General features: G+C 39.1%; 1 protein-coding gene across 6 annotated transcripts in view; it reads right to left on the bottom strand.

Annotated features, from left to right (window-relative positions):
- PLS3 (plastin 3) overlaps nt 1–23,292 on the bottom strand; it is an 80,145-nt gene that overhangs the window by 17,559 nt on the left and 39,294 nt on the right. For 5 of the 6 annotated variants that reach the window (XM_027609100.1, XM_027609094.1, XM_027609097.1 and 2 more), the window contains 4 exons: nt 18,604–18,684; nt 7,869–8,032; nt 1,860–1,989; nt 1,216–1,348 (listed from right to left, as the gene is read on the bottom strand). In XM_027609100.1, the coding sequence (XP_027464901.1) occupies nt 1,216–1,348; nt 1,860–1,989; nt 7,869–8,032; nt 18,604–18,676 (500 nt within the window). In that variant the 5' untranslated portion in view covers nt 18,677–18,684. Of the gene's footprint in view, nt 1–1,215; nt 1,349–1,859; nt 1,990–7,868; nt 8,033–18,603; nt 18,685–20,892; nt 20,977–23,292 lie in introns of all 6 variants that reach the window. The other variant, XM_027609098.2, reaches the window with a different exon arrangement.

Genomic DNA, 23,292 nt, shown 5'->3' on the forward strand with positions numbered 1-23,292 from the left:
TTTGGACAAATCTCATTTCGTAAAATTTGGACTTAGATGCTAACATTTTAGGTGTTTATAATACTGCCCCAAAATATGTGATTCTGCACAGGGAAAACCATGCTTCTTTCCATGCCAGATTTATTTATTTAAAGATTTTATTTATTTATTTGACAGAGAGAGACACAGCGAGAGAGGGAACACAAGCAGGAGGAGTGGGAGAGGGAGAAGCAGGCTTCCCGCCGAGCAGGGAGCCCGATGCGGGGCTCGATCCCAGGACCCCAGGATCATGACCTGAGCGGAAGGCAGACCCTTAACGACCGAGCCACCCAGGCGCGCCCAGATTTATTTTTTAACATTTTATTTATTTGAGAGAGAGAGAGCGCAAACAGGGGGAGGGGCAGAGGGAGAGGGAGAAGCAGACTTCCCACTAAGCAGGGAGCCTGATGCGACATGGGACTCGATCCCAGGACCCCGGGATCATGACCTGGGTTGAAGGCAGATGCTCAACCGACTAAGCCACCCAGGCGCCCCTGTGTCAGATTTGATTATCAAATCAATAGCATCATGTGATTATCTCTCTGTATTAAAACACATGGGGGAATTATTTCTTTAGTGCCTATACATGAACAAAACGGGCTATCTTACGCTTTTTAACGGGGATCATAGTAGATGCAGGTGAAATGCAAAGGGGTTTGAATATCCTGACTGCAGTTGGGTTGGTCTTACACAGCTCCTCAGTGGCAGAGGCTGAAGACAAACCCAGGCAGACTGTGGAGCATGCTCTTAGCCCGTCAACGGACAACGTGTTGATCATCTTACAACCTTTCTGCCAAGATACTGTTGGCTCTGGCGCAGCAGCAGGGACAAACACATTTTTCAGAAATAAGTAATTGGAGAGTGAGAACTGAAGAGGAGGTTCTCTTTGTATTTTGAAGCTATGGTACTTTAAAAATAAGTAGACACTGACATACTTAAGTCCAACAAAGTTGTCATGTCCTGCTTGCTCAAGTGATGAGAAAAACTGGAAGCTGATAGCTTCCTTATAAAGCAGTCCCCAGTCTAAATGAGTGAGTTTTAGATTTGTATCTTGGTGGTACTTTCTTGGACACACCCAGACGACTTTCAATTCTAACTGTTTCCCGAGCTGAAGCTGTCGAGCACCCAGAAACCAATATATCAGTTATGTGGAAGGCTGTTTCGGAAATCGGGACACAAAATCAACCAACATCTTACCAAAGCACAATTCCATCACCAACAGCTTTGAACAGGTCGTCGGTATTTGGGTTCATGGGTATAACATGTCTGCAGTCAGGATCATTTTCCAAAGCTTTGTTTATCCAGTTAACAAAAGCGTATTTTTCTTCCTCTATAGTCATGTTGAATAACAAGAAATTAGTTCACGCTCTAGGTTGACTCTAAAGCCTAAAATAATTTGTACAGTAGTGCTGAAAGTTAATGTGTCACAAACATGGGGTTCTCCACTTTGGAAACTCAGATACTTGAATACAACATGGCTATTACGAAGTACAAAATTAACAACAAAAAAATAGAGAGCAGGGTTAACTGATCCTTAGAGAAGTTAGTTACCAAATTCTTTAAAAATTATTACTTACATTCCTGTAGAGTTCTACTATAATAAAGCCTATCATTGCTCATATTGTATAATATGTCCTGCAAGCTAACAAAGCGATACAATAAATACTTACAATGCCGTTATGGCAAGTATTAGTCCCAGGTCTAAATACGCGCCACAATGGGCTTCTGCTGTATTCTCTATTAGGAACCAATGTTTTTCTAGTGCCCCTTCTTAACATCATAGCAGGCACCCTAATTAGGTCACTGCGTTAACCTACCACATGTGAAACTCGTACTATTACCTGAGTAAGAATGCTGCGTTCCTTCACTGGACAGCTCGGAAGTGCCTCCCAGAGCACAAATCCCTTCTTTCCTGTTGATTGCTTTGCGGAAGGTTTTGGCAATGTCACTGCTTTTTACCTCTTGGAAAATCTACAAATGAAAATACGTTGTTAATTCACCATTCGTTTTAAATCAGGCGCAACGTTTTAAATAAAGCCCTTCTATCTTCTTTAAGACTCTGCTCACCTACATTTTCCCACATGGGTGGTGAGTCTTAAAGTAGATGGAAAACTGGGCTTGAGTTTTTAAGATGCTAAGCAAATACTACAATGAAAATGAAGCCAGATAGTCAATTGCACACACTTGTCAAAAACGTTAAGTGCCACATGCATTGAATCCTCTTTAAGCCGAAAACTAGTGTGGTTCAAAGGCACAGGTAAATCTGCTAATTTTCTACCAACAAGTAAGGCTTTGTTCCCTGGAGAGAAAAGGCTGAAGGATCCCCCTTCTTTAACTACAGTTCTTAGCGCAGAGAAAGATGAAAATTTATGACTCAACAAAAAAACCTTTTTTGGGGGTACAATAGTTAAGAGTTTGTTCAATCAAAATTTACAGAATATTAAGGTGAAAAAATGGGTTAAGTTGGCAGCAAAAAGACAACTCTGGAGAATAAACCAAAAAAGGCTTTTCAGTGACTGTCTTGAGTGTTTATGAAATCCAGCTTCTCGTCACAATGAAGAACATGGCTAACAAAATGAACCTGTACATGCTAATTGTACAAGAGCAGGTGGTAACAAAGCAAATTTCATACCCTACCCAACTGCCTGACTGAATGGACATTCTAAAGGACTCTCTCTATTTTTTAAAGATTTATTTATTTATTTTAGAGAGAGCACCCAAGTTGGGGGGGGCGGGGAGAGGGGTAGAAGGAGAGGGAGAGAGAATCCTCAAGTAGACTCCCCGCTGAACACAGAGCCTGAGGTGGGGCTGGATCCCAGGACCCTGAGATCATGACCTGAGCTGAAATCCAGAGTTGGAAGCCCAACTGACTGAGCCACCCAGGTGCCCCAGGACTATCTATATATTTTTAAATACTGGAACTCACCTAAGCCCAAACTTGTTTCTGATCTACCAGTGCACATGGCTAAAGTAGCCACCTCCAGTAAAATGAGAGCAAGATGTAGCATCTTCATAAAAATTTCTTTAAAAGGGGCACCTGGGTGGCTCAGTCAGTTAAGCGTCTGACTCTTGATTTCGGTTCAGGTCATGATCTCAGGGTTGAACCCTGTGTAGGGCTCCATGCTCAGCAGGGCGTCTGCTTGGGATTCTTTCTCCCTCTCCCTCTCCCTCTGCACCCCCCTCAACCCCACATGCGTGCACGTGTTCTCAAATAAATAAAATCTTTTAAAAAAAAAGGTGTTTACCACACACAAATGGACTTACAGAAGGACATGTATGACTCTAATGGAAGAGTTGCTGAACAAACAGAAAAGGAGTCAAAGGCCTTTGGCATTACTGATAGGTACACACGCACACGCACACCTCAGGAGGTGCAGCCCATGTTTGAAGTTCACAGACCAGGGTGACAATATGTAGCAGTTCAGGTTGTTATCTATGAGAACAGGCCCGAGGAGAAGTTTGAAATCCAGCCCCACGCGCCACTAACCAAGCCCTGTGTCCTGCACAAGATGGTGGCATCAGGCCAAAAGCAGGGAGGGCCTTTTTATATTTAGGTTTCCCAGGTGGGAACCTTTTTTGTCATTAATCTACTAATCCATTAATACAAATCAGAGAGAAAGACTTTCTGTAACTGGTGTAACAGTTGTTATAGGTGTTGTGGGTAGTCCTCTTGCAAAGTCAAGTTCTCCTCTTGCCTTTCCAAAATCCTGACTTTCCTTGGACTTACAGACCCAATTTTATTTAGGAAAATACGGAGTAGTTCAGTTCCACAAAATCAAGCTTACTCAATTTCCACAGCTGTGATTTTTCTGCTCCACCTGTAATTTCAGAGGTAGAATTTTAGAAGGGGTGTGCACGTGTGCGTGTGTGTCTATGTCTGTATATGTATATAGACACATGCACACGGGCTACTCTAAATATTGCACACAACCAACTAAATACTGAAATCATTTTTCCTCCTTTCTGGCCATTATACGGACTCTGTTAAGTATCCATAGTGTAGAGCTGACTACTCATGTGCTCTGGGCAATTTCTGAATGGCTGAAATTATTTTTACGTACACTGATTTTTTAAGACCAACTTTAATTTCATTCAATTAACCTCAACTTCTGAGCCAAGATTATGCAACAAAAGGGTGACCAGCGAATGTAGCAGTCTTCACTGTGATGCATTTGGTCCCCGTAACTCCTCTTTGAGAACTATATATCTGCTCAGTAAAAACGCAATATTAACTATTCTACCTCATTGTGAACTCCCCTTCGTTTAGCTAGACATTGTCTAGTAAATTAAAATCTGAAATGTGTGCTTTCCCTCATGACTGACATATCATAAATCACTGGCAGGACAAAAAAAAAAAAAAGCATCCAAAATGTTATTGCTTCGGAAACGACCTATGAAAAGTTATTTTATTTTTTTATTAGGACTATTTTTGCCTCAAGATCGTTTGCTTCTAGAAATTAGGTTGGTTTCCATGATCACAACCGCAGCTGAAAAATAAATGCAAATTTATATGCAGCATGGAAAAGAGGAATAATACAAATAATAAAAAAGAATGCTGTATAATATCCTAATGCAATTACTTACTTCACTGTATTTAATTAAGCTCATGCTTGGGAACGAAAGCAAAGTTGCAACCAAATCAGCTAATTTTTAATTGCCTTACAAAGGTTATATGACCTTCGTTTTTTAAATATTTTTAAATAAATGTTTTCAGCCATGCTCAAACTTTCAGGTTCATGGTATTTTCCTCTGTTCCTCAGATTAATTAAAAAAAATTTAAAGGGATAATTGAGGATTTGTGTATCTTCAATGGATTCACCCCAGGAGAATTTGCATTTTATTTTCTACGGTAGGGAAGAAATTGCTCCAGTGGATGATAAAGCTATTTGAGTAGAAGCCCTTGGCTTAACAAGACTTTCTGAAATCAGAGATAACACAAGGCCAACTACTGTGCTAAAGTCTTCTCAATGAATCTTTTCAAAGCTGCCCGTTGTGATACTAATGAGCTCATTGTTTCGTGCTGTTTTCCCTCAAGGCGGAAGGACTGGCTTTGTCATGCATGAACAGACTCCGGGCGACACTGCTCGTTTCTATACATCTTACGGACTATATGTGTATATATATATATGTTTCTTATTCCTTTTTAAAGTTTCGTCACCTTTTCTAGCTCCGTGCAGGACTAGTGGCCAGACGAAAGCAATCCAGAGGCATAATGACTTAGGAGGAAGGAAAGATTTCAGAAAGAATTGCAAAATATTGACTGGCTTCCAGGTTTGAGGCTTGCTTCCAAAGTAGTACGTTTGAATTTTTTTTTTTTTTTTGGAATCTGTTGTAGGCCCAAGCTTAGTAATAATAGGAAAAGAACACTACCTTTTTTTTTTTTTTTTTAATCACTACCTCCAACAGCTAACATCTACATAGCATTTGCTATATGCCTGGCACTGTTCTAAGCGCTTTACTTATATGAAGTGATTTAATCTGATGAGATCAGTGCTATTAGCAAAAGTCCTAAAACAGGTCAACAACTGAGTGCCATTATGCAAGAGCAAATTTCTCACTGTGAAAACAAAAGAGTTTAATGCAGACATCTCTGCTGAAAGAAAGTGCCACGCCAGTCTTTTTTTAAAGATGCAGGGAAAAAAAACCCCACCATTACCTTGTAGGTATAAAAATCCAGTAATGTCGTTTTGAGATACTTAGAAGAAACAAAATCAGGGTATTAAATTTAACTTTAACATTTGAGGTTTACATATAATTTAGGCGCTTTCTCTCTCTCTTCTCCAAAATTAACATAAATTGATTTTGTCTGTAGGCTGCTTTGCAATTAACACCTCTTATGCAGCAATTTAAATTAAAAAAAAAAAACCCAAGATGCAAGAACATGTTTATTTCTACTTCCTTATGTTAATACCTGATAGGAATAACTTGCTTCCTTTTTCACAGATGATTAAAATCTACCCATATTTTGACAATTTTTAAGCTGTCTCATCGGTGACAGAGCAGACGGAAGTGGACAGACATTTGGCCAGACACCCATCTTTCGGTGCGGTCATGGTGCTATCATTCTGAAACTTCAGGCTGTTATTTTACCATCCTTCCTATTGCAAATTTCTTTATACTTTCATTTTTCAAATCAAGAACAAAAGCCTGGATTCCTGAAAAGAGTATAAACATATCAATCCCTTCCAATTAAAAAAATGTACATTTTAACCTAAAATGTCCTCATTAATATTTTTTAAAAATTCCTAGTGATGCCAAAATTAGTATGCACATCATTCACTTTTTAAGAATATACTAAGGTAATCAAACCTGCTCTCTTAAAAGCCTCCGGACAGCTCTGAAGAATCTGCAACATTTCAAGATCTACAAAATTCCATCTTTCCCTAAGATCATTTTTCTCAAAGACACTTTCATAATTTTTTCCTTAATAATAGTGGCCACACTGCAAATCTTAATGATTTAGGTACGTTCTTTCTAGTAGATTAAGATTCTGGGCAGTAAATTATTTCAAAAATAACCAATCATAGTTAACTACTGCTCTAAGCTGCTTTAAATTCACAATTCAACATGCAGTTCCAAGGGGAGCACGTTTACATCAGAGGACATGCGAGCGCTCATACTGCAAGTCAATTGCAACTTACTATTGAACACAGAATTCAAAACAAAAGGCTTTGGCAATAACTGAAGACAGAAACAGTGGGGAGGAAATCAGTATTTCAAAAGAAGCCGGCAAGAACGCTACCATTCTAATTACGACACATGTCTACATTTTTAAAACACCAGCCCTCCCCGCCCCGCCAAATGCTCTCAGCTCTGTAGACATCATTATTTAGTCAATTTGCTTCTGGAGCTCTTAACAGTGTTCTAAAAGAGTTAATTCTAATGGGAGAGAACAAACCAGAATTTCACTGGCTATAGTGAGCCTCAGTTACCATGGAAAAAGAGGGTAAGAGTGCTGGGAAGTTTGTGATAAATACGAGGCAGCTAATTACCTGTTTGCAACACAGTAAAAGGAATGCCTAATTAGATCTAGCCAAACTCAGCCTTAAATTAATAGATCAAACCAATACGATCTTGAGGGAAGAAGAGGGAGCCGCTATATCTCAAATACTCTTTGTCAATGGCTATGGACTGAAAATGGCGCCAGCCACCTTGCTCACTAGCAGCTAAGGCATCAGGCTTCAGTAAGGAGTGCCACACATACGCTCTCCAGGCACTGAGCATGGAACCAGGTGCTTGGAAGTAGAAGAATTAAGTCAGCCCCGAACCTTGAGGAGTATCTGATGATACTAGAGAGGAGGACGAAAATTTTAAATGCCTCCTCCAATGGGCTAAAAAGATATGCTTCTAACTTTTAATTATCAAAATTATCATCCTAGAGAAAACCGTCCGGTTAAATACTACTAAGGCGAGAGTCGCAAACATCTTTTTAATCAGAAAGTTCAACTCGGGAAGCTTCCAAGACTGTGAATCAGGGTGTAGCATTAACATCTAGGAGCACCCTATTCCCCAAGGGAGACACCAAGGGAGACGGAAAGAGCACTTCCAGGATGGCACTTAGCACCTTGAAAAATGCCCTTTAGTGAAGCCCCAGAGGAAATGGTTCGCCTTTCACAGCGAGTAGTGTGTTTTAGCTTTGATTCGGTCAGTGTTCTTTTTCTCACTTCCTTTGCTAAGATACTCTAATGGCTAAAAGAACTAACACATTTGGTGGGATGAGAGAAATTTCATTAGCTGTAACATTACTAATATGATACATTTAGGAACTTCATAGGACTTGTTACTATAAGATCCCGCTAGACAAAGGAACAGTCATGACTCCTACTAATGGGGGATTTTCACATACTTACATAAACAAATTCATCGAAGCTTATCTTCCCATCTTTATTCCTGTCACCATCCAGCATGAGTTTTTGAATAATTTCTCTCACTTTATACCCTGGTAATGGCATATTGGCTTCCTTGAAAAGCTCATGAAGTTCATAGTCACAGATGAATCCGTTGCTGTTGAGATCTTTGCACAAAGGGAGAGCAGGCAAAAAAAAAAAAAAAGGAAAAAATTTAGGAGAAATAAGTTAGCCTCTTAGAGTATTCTTATGTTAAGAGCATTTTTCTTCATCTGAGACTCAGTTCCTAAGCTTGCCTGAATACAGTGCTTGCTCTTCTTAAGTGTTTGGTATCTAAGGTTGTTTAAAAGGGAAACACAAATTTTAACTGAAGGAGCACGGTTTTACATCATGTTTCCTGTATTTTAAAAACAGTGTATAAGTAGCTTCACTTTAATATAGCATCCCTAATACTAACAAAGTAGAGTTGCCTAATAAATTATTTTTCAATCACGAAGCTGACAGGACTTTTAAGAAATAATTAATAGACTATGTACCAATAAAACACCGCCATGGTATAAAACAGTTTCTACTGTATCTATTTAGGAGTTTTAAGCTCCTCATTCTTCCATTAGTCTGGTAGAATATTTTATGAATTGATGCTGATTATATTACTAAGCACACCTGAAATTAAGCTACCATCTTCAGCACCATTTTTTTCAAGAGCTAATGTAAATAAACATCAATCTAAGACAAACATAGAGTTCATAAAAATAAATGCAGTCCTGAGTAATGCAAATGTTTACCATGACTCTATAAATAACCTTTTTGTTTTTGTGCTAGGACAGTTCTAATGGAGGATGTAGTGCTGATTATGCTTAGTCTGAAACTTTTAAAATGGGGGGGGGGAGGAAGTGATCAATGACCAAAAGTTAATTTACTGGGAAAGAGGGCTAACGTCCTGAGGGTTGTAATCTCTTGGGCATATTTTTTTAAGTAAAGAAAACTGGACTTTCACCAGCAATTTCAAATACCTACTGTTCAACAACGCTTTTTATTCTTTAGGTCCCCACTGAATTTCATACATAAATTTAATTATTACAATAAAAGGATACAATCTCAATAGAGAAATGACTCAAGATAACCACAGCACTGTTCAAGAAAATGTATTGTGAAATTAATCTATTTGATACGTTACTTTAAAACGATACTGGGTACGGTTCTTGAAATGGGGGATGCTGCCACCAACAAAAGAGAAGTCCCGCTGCCTGCGAGCTCACATTCTCCACGAGCTCACATTCTAATGTCAACTACTAAGCAAATAACATATAAGGTGAGGTAGGACTATAAAATATAATGTAATGAAATATAACATAAGTGCTGTGATGAAAAATAAAGCAGGGAAAGGGGTCAGACTGGGGGCTATTTTGCCCCCCAGGGAACCTTCAGAAATGTTAGGAGACATTTTTGGTTGCATGACTGGGGACCAGGGTGAGGGATGGGGTGAGGATGCTCCTGGCATCCAGTGCGTAGCGTTGCCAAAAACCTTACAATGCATACGACCCCCTCCTGCGATACAGAATTACGCAGCTCAAAATGTCAGCGGTCAAGGATGGCCACTTTGACAAGGTTATATCTGAATGAAGACTTACGTGAGGTAAGGGAGCAAACTGTGTGGATATCTGGGGGGAAGAGATTTCAAGTAGAGGAAAGAGCAAATGCAAAGTTTGTGATATGGAAGAGTATCTGGTACGGGTTCAGAACAGCAAAGATCCAGTAGGACTTGAGCAGAGTAAACAAAGGAGAAAATGAGGGATGAGGCCAGGGAGCTGATCCCGTATACTCTTACAGGTCATGGAAAGTACTTCGAATTTTTTTTTTTTTTTTTTTTTTTTTTTAGGATTCCCCTTATTTATGAGCGAGAGAGACAGAGGACAGAGAGAGCAAGAGTGGGGAGGAGAGAGGAAGCAGGCTCTCCACTGGGCAGGGAGACTGACCCTGGATCATGACCTGAGCCGAAGGCAGACGACTAACTGACTGAGTCACCCAGGGGCCCACCCCATGGATCTTATTCTCAGTGTGATCTAAGTGTAATTCATATTAGCCATTTTGTGTCAACTATTAAAATATTAAATATCCTATATGAAATCATTTCCCCAATATTTTGAGGGCTGATGAAATTCTATATTTAATTTTAATGAAGTATACTTCTAGAGTCAAACAAATACTCTTAAATGTAATCGGCACATTTAAATCTACTGATTAGAGTATCTATACTTCTAAAACATCATCCTTAAACTACTCCAAACTTCTGAAAATCACGACTATTTCCTTCGACAAAGAGCACTTAATTTCCCTAGGGCACATCTTTACTTTCTTTGCTTTGAATTAATAAAAGGCCATACATCAAACACTTTACTAGTTAAGTGTTTATATGTAGAAATCAATCCAGCAACAACATCTGCAATTGCTAAAAAGAACAAAGTGATCCACATGGTACTGTGGCAGGATTTTAGCAACTTTGATGAATGAAATTCTTGAGTTTAAATATACCTCCTCCCACGCATAAACCAATCTGTTTCTCCCGTTTTATTTTAAAAAGTTAAAATAGAGGGGGCGCCTGTGTGGCTTAGTCGGTTAAGTGACTGACTCTTGATTTCAACTCAGGTCATGATCTCAGGGTTGTGAGATCGAGCCCCACATTGGACTTCATGCTGGGCGTGGAGTCTGCTTAAGATTCTTGCTCTTTCTTTCCCTCTCTCTCTCTCTCAAAAAAAAAAAAGTTAAAATAGAGCTCATTACTAGGGTCTAAGTGTGGCATAGTGAAAGATACACAGCCTAGTTGAAGGGGTACAAGTGGGAGTAATGTGACATAGGATTTACATAAGTCACCTCTCTAGGTCTTCATTTTCCCATCTGTAAAAGAAGTCCTTTGGATCAAATGATCTCCAAGTTCCCTTTTTGACTCAAACACACTCTGATTCTAAATTTGAGTAGCCAAGGCTTCACAAACCACACACACACACTTTTAAAAAAATATTGGAGGTACAATCATAATAAATATTAAAAACAAATATATAGTAATAACATTCTGATCACTATTATATCATATTATCTAAATATAACATCCCTTCATTTTTAGATCTTTTAGGAAAAGATAGCTTATTCCTGGCCACTGTCAAAACTTTGTCCACTTGGCAATTTCTGATAGAAAAATATTTTTAAGGGGTGCCTGGGCGGCTTAGTTGGTTGAGCTGCTGGCTCCTGATTTTGGCTCAGGTCATGATCTCAGGGTCCTGGGATCGGGCCCTGTGTCGGACTCCACACTCAGCATGGAGTCTACTTGAGGATTCTCTCCCTCTCCCCCTGCCCCTCCTACTCATGCTCTGCCCCTCCCACTCATGCTCTCTCTCTCAAATTAATAAATAAATCTTTAAAAACTATGTTTATTTTTTTTTAAAGATTTTTATTTATTTATTTGAGAGAGAGAATGAGATAGAGAGAGAGCATGAGAGGGGAGAGGGTCAGAGGGAGAAGCAGACTCCCTGCTGAGCAGGGAGCCCGATGTGGGACTCGATCCTGGGACTCCAGGATCATGACCTGAGCTGAAGGCAGTTGCTTAACCAACTGAGCCACCCAGGCGCCCTAAAAACTATGTTTAAATGTATTCTACTTTACCCTGACTTCTGAAATGATGTATCTGAGCATAATTTAATCTGTGATTGACTCCAGTTTTGACCTAGCATAGAACAGGGGCTTAATTGTTCTTTTTGTATTCTTGGTGATATAACAGAAGCAGAAGGCAGAGATTTTTAAAATAAATATTGGAGAACAGTGAATTCAAAACTACATGAAACTGACCACGGCGCCCAGAGTCTAGTCCATTTGGCAGTTTATTAGCCTTAGGTGGAATAGAGGTGTAGGCAATGGGGAGAATTAGCATTTGCGTGAGCCCTCTGTGAAATAACCTCTGCTGGGCAGTAATTAGAAGACAGCTCACTGATGTGATTAAAAGATGCCAGGAAGTACCCATCCTAAAATATAACTAACATAAAATAACCACATGTGGAAACTCCATTTTGAAGTAAGAGTGGTAATAAACAGATGCTGTTAATAACTGACAGGACCATTTTAAAGGGGGTTGGAGGAGGAAGACTTGGTCAGTACACAGCAATCTTCCTTATTAGGCTGCAAAGCTCTTGACAAACTCTTCTGAATCTTTTGATCTCCACCCCAATACGTGGCCCAGTACCTTGCATATAACAAGCGATGGGGCAAAAAACAATTTCTGTAGGACCATTGATTCTCAGGTATTAACCAGGAAAAGAATTCTCTAATCTAACAAGCATTTTCAAAACAGAATTAAACAAACAATAAGGAAAAAAAAAATAGAAATAGCACTAAAAGACCGAATGGCAATTCACCAGGAAACCATAACGACAGAAATAACCCTTAAATAACATTCAATCTCATTCCCTTTGTTCTAATCCTGTCCCCACCCGGCGGCCTTCAGATCTATAATTTGGTTTTCTAAGTGAACACACCCACCGAGGAGTACCCAAGTAGACAACCAGTGATGGCTTGTTCTGTTCTAAATGTAGAAACCTGCTTTGTCTGTATTAAGAAATACCGCGTGCACTTGTTTGGCGGAAGGCAACCTCCAGAGCAAGCGTAGTACCTACTCTGTGGCAGGCACTGAGCTAGATACCAAAGATACAGAAATTAATCGGAGGGACTCTCTCTGGTTTTTACTTGAAACTGTGGCTTTAAAATCCTTGTGAAAATAGGAGTCACTTGGAATACCTAGCTATCCTATACCTCTCCCGAGAGGGGAAAAGAAGCATTGAACATATGCATCTAGTTTTACATATTTTAAAAGTTTTACCTACTCTGCTATTTTACCATATTTTATCAGCAGATCGAGCTCGTACTACCTCCCATAATCAAAGACATTTTAGTGTCAGTACTAGTAAATTATAGCCAGCCTTTCTTAGAACTCCTAAATCATATCTTTTTGAAGACAACAATTTCAATTTCAATAAAAAGGCAGAGGGAGCCTAAAAAGGCAGCTTGCAATTAATTTTACAAAATCTCCCAGCTGGAAAAGTACTTGAAAGACAAAATAGGGTGCAATTATTTTTAAAGAGTTTTATGCTAATTTTATTTCCAATCCCCCCCCTGCCCCGCCAACACACACACACACACACACACACACACACACACACACACACTCACACACACACACACAATTATCAAAGATCTAATATGCTGTGCTTTGGAAAGCCAGAAAATGAGATAGTACAATGGCATTTTAAAAAGCTTCCATCTTATCGGTGACATTATTAACCAGAAGCCCAAAATGAGGTTTGGCGCTGATCTTTTTCTATTCAGAGTTTTGACACAAACATGAAAATTTAATAATAAACTGACCCAAAAAACACAGACCTAGATTGAAAATAGTTTTAACGACTGGAAACTAACATCACAACGTCCTGGCATAATGGCAGCCCTCTATTTTCTCATTAAAGCTGCCAATATTCTGGAAGCCCTTTCTGGCTCATTTGCCACATCTTCATTAACTACACATTGGCATGGGGTCGAACAGGTTCTGCATTTTGAAGACTCCTATTTTCAACCGCCTGATAAGGTAGATACTATCATATAGCCTGGATTATCTAGAACATTCTTAATGCTTCTGTGCAAGCAAGTCTCAACTTTGGGGTTCAGAAAATATGGTCAGTAGAGTCGACATTAACGAACGGCAGGAAAAAAAGAAACTCCACACATCTCCCCACTGAACAAAGTTCCTGCAGAAAGTAAACAGCTGAATATTCAGTCCATTGACCAAGTGTTCTTCTTTTTAAAGAAAAATCATGACACTTAAAAAAAAAATCACTAACAGGCTCCCAGTGCTGCACCCGAGAGGCCTTTCATACCGGCTGCTGAATTCATCAGAAAGGAACCAACTGTTTGTAACAACAGATTCTCTCTGTCTGTCGCTCTGTCTCTGTGTGTGTGTGTGTGTGTCTCTCTGATGACACATGTAGGTTCACATCTGCATTCTGTCTTAAAAGAAACCCCATTATGCTTTTGTACCAAGTATTATTTTAAATGCCAGTTAACTCTCTCAACACCCTCCCCCAAGTAACCTTAAAGTAAATAAACTCATTATACAGCCGTGTTCCTGCAGAAGTTTGAATCACACCAAGAATGCATATCCTTAAAAGGAAATGTTTTCCCTCCCCTTGCATCCTGTTATTTAAGCTATTTTAAGTACTTGTCTGGAGAAAGCTGAGCCAGAATTCAAGTGGTTTTGATTTTAGCTGTTTTACACTGCCCATGTCCAGGTGGTATGAGGCACAATCTATCACTTCAAATGCATCTTTTGGGGTGCTACTTCGTCTTTTAATCTGACAGTAAGAAAGACTGGGATTTCCTTTGACACCCAGGTTGTGTGTGTGTGTGTGTGTGTGTGTGTGTGTGTGTGTGTGTGTGTGTGTGTGTGTGTGTGTGTGGCTTTAACCATCCTTGAATCTGTCTAAATCCAGTGTCTCTCTTTATAAAGAGGTTGCATATGTGAGTCCTCATCTGTAACACACATGCAACCTCTTTACTAACCCATCACGGACAGTGCGCATTAGGACCTAAAGAAGAAAACCAATCAAGTACAGATGCACATCCTTTCAGGAAAGCTGGGTTTAAAAGTTCCATTTAGTTTAACCAACATATCCCATGACATTTTCGCACTTAAAAAAAAAACTGACAAAAAGAATCTACGTGACTAACAGTAATGGATTTACACACGTGTGCGCGCACACATACACAATCTCAAATGCCCGTGAAAGCACACGAAATATTGATTTAGAAGACTCAGCCAAAAGACTTGTGCCGAAGAATTTAGATTATATTCCATCCTAAGATCTAAGCAGTAAAGTCAAGCTTTCATTAGGCACTAAAACCTTAGAGGCAGATGCTAAACATCTCCAGATGCTTCACTAAACATGAGGTTTGCCTTTCACAGCTTATACCTTTTGAGGCAGCTCATTCCAGCAAATGGAAGAGGCAGTTTAATGAGTCCCAGCTCAGGGTAGAAGTGAGGTCGCTCCCTAAGAGTTCATCCTAATCGCGGATCCTCAAAGATGGAGGTCAAGTATGGTTGAAGGCTGGGCAACATGAGAAGGCTGAAGCCAGGCAATCAAAAATGTTGTCTATCGATCCTTTTCCAACTCAAAATTTCCAGCAAGTTTGGCCACCAGGTTCCACCTGCTGCCACTCTCCCACTTTAAAAATACACATGCACCTCCACACATGCTCACATGAGCACATCCTCACACACATGCGCTCTTGCTCTGAAGCCCACCCATCCACAGTGAAGATCTCCAATCTTCCACACCACCAAAACATGGTTTGCAGACCATCCCAAGACCTCTGTCTCTAATATTCCACTGACAATTAACCAGATGGCTCAGTGAAATAGCACTGGTTAGTTTATTTTTTTGGCTGGCCTATAGGTTTTATTTCTTAAGTCGTAATTCAACAAATATGCACTGGTGTAGTTTTATTGAATACTAAAAAGTAAATTAAACCACTGTGCCTTTTGTGGCATCATCCTGATGTGGTTTTCATGCACTACAGAATATCAAGTAATCTGAAACAACTCAACTTCCTGAGAGGAGAAAATCACCACAACTAAAATTTTTTGACTTCATTTGGGGGGCAGCCATAAAGGAATATACCCACAGTATTCCTAGTCATTTATGAAACCCCATTATTCTTTTATTTCAAAAGTGCTGAATTTGTGTGTGTGTGTGTGTGTGTGTTTTTTAAAGCTCAGTAGCAGTTGCTTAGGAGAGAAAAAGTCAGATGTCAGTGTTTGCAGGACTAAAGCCAATCTGAAAAGATTTACATTACATGAATTTATCTTTATGACAAGTAATCATCCAAATGATTTCTCGCTTCCATAACAAGATTAAATTCTCAGAATGTAAAAGACATTTTCTAGTTGGTAAAATATTTACTTCCTAAGTGTTCTGAAAGTTTTATTTATTCTTCTTTAGAAAAAACTTATGCAGCATTTAAATTAAAACGGAAACATTATGAAATAGGAAAAAAAAAACACAAAAACAGAGCCAAGGCTTCTGCTATCCTAGTGGGAAATACTGGAAACAAATGTTGAGAAAATTAAAATAATTAAATGAAAATATACTGCTTGGAGCTTAACACTAAGCAGGTGCAGAAAGTGAGTGAAAGGAGAACTTTAAATCTTAATACTCGATTTATTGCTAGTAAAGAGAATTTCAAAGCACTATTAATTGATTGGACAAAACCTATGGTTAGTGGTAATTACAGAGATTTTCCTCACACACTATGATTTTGCTGAATTTCTAAAGAGATAATCAAGGCTATTATTGTTAATAGATGGGAAAAATCACATAATGATTTCCATATTTTGTCACAACTGAACAGAGACAAAGTGGTCCTCCCTACCCTCCCCCCACCAATAAGAAAGAATTGTCCTTGACAGTAAAGTAAGTTCTAGAGCTTGTTTTTCAAATCGAGTTTCCCTGAATGAAAAAAAAAAATTTCCGTAACACCTTTGACAGTTGCCTGAGGGCTCCGTAACTAATAACTACAAACTACAAAGATTTTAAAGGAAAAATCAAAAGATTCAGCTGGATCTTTAAACACTTTTCTAAAAGACAGACTCCACACAAGCCTTTATTATGCCAAAAAATATATATATAAATTTTACGTGCTACAATGTAATGGCCAAAACCTCTAGCAATAAATAAATTCCACCATGATGAAAATCTTCATAACAAAGGCTCTTTTAGTTTACAGTGGGTAACAAAGTCTCAGTACGTGAAAAAATTACATATAATTCCTTGGGATTCAGTCAATTAAATATCAATTGCAAACCTAACATGCGTACAACACTGAGCTAGATACTGAATGATATGCAGAGCAGGCAGAAATCGGGAACTCCAGAATTTCTACTTAGGAGCATGTAGAGTAATAAGAGCCTCCATATCTTAGGAATGAATATATGCCTGTTAGGGACATCAATAGGATGTACGGTCTAATGTCCTGCCTTTGGGACTTTCTTCATCTACCCTAACCCCTCCAAGATGTAGGATTTAAAATAAGAGTAATTCTGCGATGACCATTTCTTGCAGTCCAAGCTCTAACTGATCCCTCACTTAGTGCAATTTAACCCTGGTTCCTCCATGGAGACAAGTGGTGAATCCTCTTCATATCATTAAAGCTTGTAAGGAGCAATGAAGCTCTTTGACGGGTAAGAGTATTTCAGTTCCGTCCAGTAAACCATACTTGAATACCTTTACATTTTAAAAAGATACTGCACACAATTATTTCCAAGATGCTTCCCATGAGAACAAGGCCTATACTCAAGAATAACCTTTTTTTTTTTTTTTTTTTTGAGGAAGCGAGGTAAGATTCAATAATGGCCATAGTAAGTCCTGGTCCTTACCCAAACTTCTATTCATAAAGAAACAAATTAGACTGTCCCCAACACTGAGGGAGGATTATAAGAAACAAAAAAGAAAGTTCAAAGGATATGGAATCCTAAAACAATTCTGATAAGGCTATTTCTACAGAGTAATGAGATTTAAAAAATCTTGCAGCCAAGAATTCACGTGCTGTTTTCTCGTAATCAATCTTGTATCAGACTGGGTAGTACTCTTTGTTACAGCAGGTAGTATCTATGGCCAGTTAACAGATTGCATTTTTTTTTTCATACACACACAGAAAAGTGTGTTAGATTCAGGCCTATTCATTTTTTTTTTCTACTTGGAATTCTGATGAGATTGTGAACAGTCACTTTGGCTGGGGGCAGGGGTCATTATCCTTCCCAAGGCAAGCTGTAACTTACTAAATGCCTTCACAGACAATGCCGGCCGTGAATGTATGGGAGTAGAGATGTACACTTCCTTACTTTTCATTAATGAGATTTGCAACACAGGTCCAAGAGTTAAGTCCGATTTAAATAACAAATTATGATCTAACTTTATACCTTTTCATCAAGGAGATACCAAATAGTAGTTTGCCTCTCTAAGCCTGTGTTGACTCATGTGAGTACATGCATTAATGATCAGTTCTCACCCTGTTTTCCTTACTAGCTTCTACTGATTTGACCCGAGCACTGAAATTTGGAATGTAAATACTGTACACTGCTTCCATCGCTGCTAAATTCTAAGACATGTTCAATGAGGTTTAAGGAAAAACCAAATGGCGCGCTATGTCTTCCCATCTAATGCTGATACTAGAACGTAACGTGGGAAGGCAGAACGGGCTGCATTGTCCAAAGGCACAGAAGATCCGTGAAGGCAATAAAGCCAAGCCAATAGGGCAAAGGTAAAATATCATCTAATCATCATCTAACATTTTCAGGGGTCACACACCCCTCTGAGAATATGGTGAAAGCTCCAAATCCTCTCCTCAGAAAAATATGATACACAATACAATAACAACACAAAATTTGTTCAAAATCTTCAGGAGCCACAGCAGCCCCCTCGCCCCGTTAAGGACTGGTACCCTAGACTAAAAGCCTTTGACCATAGTAGACAGATGTAATTAGAAATAATAGTTTAAAGTGTAGCTTCTAAAACTTTATCCCATTGATTTTAACTACCTTGCCCTAAGATTCATGATTAACCATTCACGTAATTTTTTAGAGAATTAACCTTCATTAGGGCCAAAGATGGCTTTAGTATAGTTAAAGCTATAAAAAAATACTTACCAACTTTTGCAAAGGCCTCTTTGAGTTCATCAAGCTCATCTTTGGAAATCTGAGTGGTAGCCATCTCCTCCATTTAAAGATCTAAGGAGGAAACCAAAAAGGTTTAAGACTGAAAGATTTTTGTGATGATTATAAGTATTCCTGTTAAATTCTCATCTTAGAGATAATTTAAACAGAACTGCGAACTGCTAAAACCATCTCAATACGTTCCCATATTTATAGCTAAAGTCATAATAAAGAAAGCAAACACATGAGAAGTCATTATTTACCAAAAGTTGTTCAGATAAAAATAGAGCTCTGGATCCTCCTTTCAAGGACAAATTCTTACAAACAAAGAACCAAGGTACTTAGCAATGACAGGAAAGAGATACATAATAGAAATCTGTGGTTATTCATGTTAAAACTGAAAGTCCAAATTTTGTGACCAAAGATTAAGGGAATATATAACTGCGCTATTAAGCCCTATCTCTCTCTCTCTATCTTACTGGCTACTTCCATTTCTTCCAGCTTTATTGAGATATAATTGACATATACTAGTGTGTAAGTTTAAGGTGTATAACATGATTTGATATACTAATATATCGTGAAATGATTTACTACAATAAGGTTAGTTAGCACATCCATCACCTCACATTGTTACCATTTTTTCCCATTAAGTCACTTAAAAATGATTCAGTGTGAAGGGGCGCCTGGGCGGTTCAGTCAGTTAAACGTCTGCCTTTGGCTCAGGTCATGATCTCGGGGTCCTGAGATCGAGCCCCGTGGGCTCCCTGCTCAACGGGGAGCCTGCTTCTTCCTCTCCACCACTTGTGCTCTCTCGCGTTCTCTCTCTCAAATAATAAATAAAATCTTAAAAAAAAAAAAAGAATACAATATTCTTGATTTTGCCTCTTGGCCTACAACATTTATGATCTGGACCTTTACAGAAAAACTTTACTGAGCCCTGCAATAGAGAAAGGAGGTTTGTTTCACAATGGGTAATCCCCAAATACAAACTTATCAACAATTTCTGGACAAAAAGGCATGAAAATGATGATGCGTTCTCTGGGTTTGGTGGCTGTTTTTTTTTTTGGCTTTGTCTTTTTCTCAATCTTTTTTGAGGACTTTACTTTTATAGAACACTTTTAGGTTCACAGTAAAACTGAGCAGGAAGTAAGGAGATTTCGGCCTCACACACCCCCTGCCCTCACATGCACAGCCAACCCTGTTATCAACATCCTCCTTTGCTATGATCGAGGAATCTACGCTGACACATCATTCTCACCAAAGTCCATGGTTTACCTTAGAGTTCATTCTATGGGTTTGGACAACTACATGATGACATGGATCTACCGTTACAGTATCAGACAGGATAGTTTCACGGCCTTAAATGTGTTCCTCTTTCAAAAAAGTACTCTATAGGTTAAATTTCACTATCTATACAAAACACAAACTCTTTGTGATTGCGTATTTACCCCTTTTAGATATTTTTGTTAATAGTTAAAAAAAACTAGTCACCAACTCATCAAGAGAGAGCTGGGCCCCACCTGTCTTTTTCACAGCCATAGTTGTTCTCTCTGGAACTTATCAGAGTCCCAGGCACACAGTAAGGCACTTGATAAAATAGTTCTTTACTAACCATTCAACAACTGTGTGCCAAGCTACGTTAGATAAATTCGTATTTGTATTAATTCCATGAACCCTGACAACAGCCTTAGGAGGTAAGTATTCTCCTCTTTTTTCTTATAACTTAGGTTCAGAGGGACCATGAAACTGGAATTCAAACTCAGCTTTCTGAAATCCCCGGGATATTTTAAATCGACCATATGATACCATTAGCCATGTTTCCACCACAATGCAATATACATTTCCAATGACTGGTATTTTCAAAAATTAAGTAAAAAGACCTTTATTTACTTATTTATTTTTAGCCATTTTATTTTTTATTAAGTAAATCTCTACCCCCAACATGGGGCTCGAACTCACGTCACATGCTCCACTGGAGGGCCAACCAGGCTCACCAAAAACAGACTTTTATCTTTTTTATTTCATTTTACTTTTTAAAAGATTTTATTTATTTGAGAGAGAGCTAGAGAGAGAGAGAGCATGAGCTGGTGGGGGAGAGGCAGAGGGAGAGGGAGAAGCAGGCTCCCCGCAGAGCAGGGAGCCCAATATGGGGCTCGATCCCAGCACCCTGAGATCATGACCTGAGCCGAAGGCAGACACTTAACTGACTGAGCCATCTAGGAGCCCCCAAAAGACTTTTAAAAAACAGAAAACAGAACTTGCTTCTTCATAAACCTTTCTTACCTATGATGTTAAAATATCACTAAAGAGGGAAAAACTTCTCAGTAGGTAAGTTGGGTAAATCACCTTTCAGAGTAGTCTGAGGCTCTATATGGTAAAGAAAGATCTTCAGTTAGATATGGAGTAGGCATTTTCAAAATTAAAGAGTAAAAAGCTACTTTTCATATGTTAAACTGTAATCTAGTGGCAGTACTTTTAAAAAGTATCCTTTATTTTACTATTACGATGTTTAACACTTCTGATTTACAAACATACTATATAGGATTCACTACAATTTTCTTTACATACATACGTAGTCATATTTTCTGTTTCTTTTTTTTTTTAAGATTTTATTTATTTATTTGACAGAGAGAGAGAGCACAAGTAGGCAGAGAGGCAGGCAGAGGGAGAGGGAGAAGCAGGCTCTCCACTGAGCAGGGAGCCCGACGTGGGGCTCGATCCCAGGACTCTGGGATCATGACCTGAGCCGAAGGCAGCTGCTTAACAGACTGAGCCACCCAGGCGCCCCAGTAGTCATATTTTCAATACGAAATTATTAACCATCCCCATGAACTATACCATGTAGAACAATGGGACACAAAGTCTGAAAGTGAGACCATCTCAGAAAATCCAAAACATGTGGCCTCTCCTTTGTCTCTAAAGGTCCTTTACAGTTTGAGCAGTTTGTACATTAGTAATGATCTAAAGTATATGAGTTCAAAAAAAAAAAGTGATTTTATTCTCATACTACCATATCCCCCCTTTTTTAAAGATTTTATTTGGGGCGCCTGGGTGGCTCAGTTGGTTAAGTGACTGCCTTCAGCTCAGGTCATGATCCCAGGGTTCTGGGATGGAGTCCCACATTGGACTCCCCCTGCTCTGTGGGGAGCCTGCTTCTCCCTCTCCCTCTGCCTGCCATTCCACCTGCTTGTGCTATCAAATAAATAAAATCTTAAAAAAAAAGCTTAAAAAATATTTTATTTATTTATTTGACAGAGGGAGAGACAGTGAGAGAGGGAACACAAGCAGGGGGAGTGGGAGAGGGAGAAGCAGGCCTCCCTGCTGAGCAGGGAGCCTGATGCGCGCTCCGATCCCAGGACCCTGGGATCATGAACTGAGCCAAAGGCAGAGGCTTAACTTAATGGACTGAGCCACCCAGGCACCCCCCTGTCTAATTGTCTTAAAGCCTAAAGTGACTTCTTTTACACTAAAGGGGAGCAAAATATACCACCCCAAAATATGCCTCTTTGGCACACTGATTATTTTAAGCTGGTTATTTTTAAGAACTAGCAAACACTGGTGAAGCTCTGAAAACTGAGAAGTTAACCTTTTGTATGAAATATTTACATTCATAAGGGAAATCTCCATTTGTCAGAGTGTCTCCCTGCTCTAACAGGAAGAGAATATCTAAATCTCTAGAAACTCTTATTAATGGAGGAAGGCACAGTCTTAAATCTGCATTAACAAGCTTACTGTTGTTTACTGTGCTTTTCCTGGTCACCTCCCATAACTGACTCCCCACCCCCAGCATCTTCTTTTGTCTTTAGCTGAAAGTGGTATTTAAGGTGGTGGCTTCAGCCATTTTAGGGAGTTACTCAGTTTTCCTGGGCTTCTCCCATGGATACAGAGGTATGCAGGTTGTTAAACTGTTGTTTTTCTCTTGTTAATTTGTCTTATGTCAATTTAATTAGACCAGCCAAAGAAGCTAGAAGGGCAGAATAAAAATTGTTTTCTCCCCAACAACACCTGTAACAGGCGACTTCAGGAGGCACATCCAAATAAGAATAAAAAGAACTGGAATATGCATATATCCCCAAAACAACATTTCTAGGCAAATTGGTCCAGGATAACAGAAGTTGAATTTAGGAGTCTCTTGCTTAAGTAAACTCAATTTCATTTATTTATAATTATTTGAAATAAATGCTCCCCTGAGGCACCTGAGCTAAATCTAAGAAGTACAAAGTCAAATTTAAGAGCCTCACAATAGATGCCTTAGTTGATAAAAGTCACAGTTTTTTTTTAAAAGATTTTATTTGTCAGAGAGATAGAGAGCGAGCGAGCGAGCACGCAGAAGCAAGGAGAGCGGCGGTGGAACAGGCAGAGGCAGAGGGAGAAGCAGGCCTCCCACAGAGCAGGGAGCCCGTTGCGGGGCTCGATCCCAGGACTCTGGGATCACGACCTGAGCCGAAGGCAGATGAAACGCTTAACTGACTGAGCCACTCAGGTGCCCCAAAAGTCACAATTTTTAAAGTTGCTTACATAATGCAGGCCTTTTCCCACATGAATTAAAAAAAGGTTTTTTTCTTAAGACTACTAGTAGGTATTTGATGGTATCTTTAAGGAAATTAAGCAATTAAGTACTATCTTGGGGAAAAAACATCACATTTAAGTAATTTAGTTAAGACTGCCTGTAGGTCTTTAAAA

Source organism: Zalophus californianus, chromosome X, assembly GCF_009762305.2.
Source record: "Zalophus californianus isolate mZalCal1 chromosome X, mZalCal1.pri.v2, whole genome shotgun sequence".
NCBI lineage: Eukaryota > Metazoa > Chordata > Mammalia > Carnivora > Otariidae > Zalophus > Zalophus californianus.